Source organism: Sinocyclocheilus rhinocerous, unplaced genomic scaffold (assembly GCF_001515625.1).
Source record: "Sinocyclocheilus rhinocerous isolate Xijiao unplaced genomic scaffold, SAMN03320098_v1.1 scaffold1393, whole genome shotgun sequence".
NCBI lineage: Eukaryota > Metazoa > Chordata > Actinopteri > Cypriniformes > Cyprinidae > Sinocyclocheilus > Sinocyclocheilus rhinocerous.
Genome location: NW_015625613.1, coordinates 114,312 through 115,592, shown reverse-complemented (window position 1 = coordinate 115,592; position 1,281 = coordinate 114,312). Strand labels below are relative to the sequence as shown.

Sequence of the window (1,281 nt, the reverse complement as noted above, 5' to 3'; positions counted from 1 at the left end):
TTTTTTTCTGACCCAATAAACATTTCGCTTTCCAATGGTCATGCCTTAACTTTGCAAATTCTTTGTATTTCATTAGTATTGCATCCTTCTCATGGGCATTTAATAATTTTTGACTTTTAGTCTGAGTTAAATCTGTTTTTTTGGCTCATTTTATATAAAATCATAACATATCAAAATATATAATCAGAATATCAACGTGGCTAATAATTATGCATATATATATATATATACTGTATAAATACATATTCTGGTGACTTTTAAATGAATTACATTTTAAATGAACTTTCAAACTGCCCCAAAAATTGATCTCAAGGTTTACCGTTTATCACACATCCAGGTACATATAGGACAGCAAATCTGGTTTGTCCACTTTGATTCTTCACTCTTACTTTCAAGCTGCTTCTCCCATTTACCATCTTTATGAAATATCTGGAATAGATTCCATCATCTTGAAAAGCATCAGCTCCTGTAAAAGATGGATCTCTAAATCATTTGCCAAAGTTGGGAAAAGTACCTTACACTTTATTCATTTATTTTATTTTAATTTAAATGTATATTTTATTGTTGGTAATTTACCTGCTCCATTGTCCAGCAGTTGTAATGTATGTACGGAGCCAGTTTCCGACTCCAGTGTAGCCCACACTTCAGCCTTTATTACAGGCCTGTAATTCTGACTAACCTCAGCAAACACTATCATGGGTTTAGTGCCGTCACTGAACTGCTGGTTCATGTGGGTTTTGACAATGATAGGGGGAACATCAGCTTGTGCCACTTGACTAGTTACTGTTATAGTGAAAGCCTGAAGTATTTTAGTTTGGATACTGTACTTCCAGTCCCCAGACTACCAAACACAAGAGTAAAACCACATCAGTAAGGGTTTGCTGTAAGTGTATCTGCTGAATTATCAGTGATATCTTCTTAGTCTGAAGTTGATGAATGTTTATCTACAACTCTTGATGCCTTTTATTGTGTTACGTAACACATTTAGGCCTACATGTTAACAGTTTGAGCTATAAGCGTAATAAATAACTGGTTGATAAAGGTTATCATACCTCTGCAGTTCCTGGAATGTTTAAAGTGACTGTTTTCTGTGATACATCATGATTCATATTTGTCTGAGTGTAGATTAAGCCACTTGGAGACTGTATGTAAATACTAGGCAAACTGTTTTCATAGATTATTACAAAGCTGGTTTTGTTCCCAACAGTCTGATCCACTGATACTGTCCCATTGAACAAATCAGATGTTCTTGCTCCAATACTCTCTAGCTAAAGGAATGAT

General features: G+C 34.6%; 1 protein-coding gene across 1 annotated transcript in view; it reads right to left on the bottom strand.

Annotated features, from left to right (window-relative positions):
• Positions 1–1,281, bottom strand: part of LOC107758746 (epithelial chloride channel protein-like) — a 7,083-nt gene that overhangs the window by 4,421 nt on the left and 1,381 nt on the right. The window contains exons 6-8 of the mRNA XM_016576553.1: positions 1,053–1,268; positions 577–841; positions 319–466 (exon numbers count right to left, since the gene is read on the bottom strand). Coding sequence (XP_016432039.1) covers positions 319–466; positions 577–841; positions 1,053–1,268 — 629 coding nt within the window. The remainder of the gene's footprint in view (positions 1–318; positions 467–576; positions 842–1,052; positions 1,269–1,281) is intronic.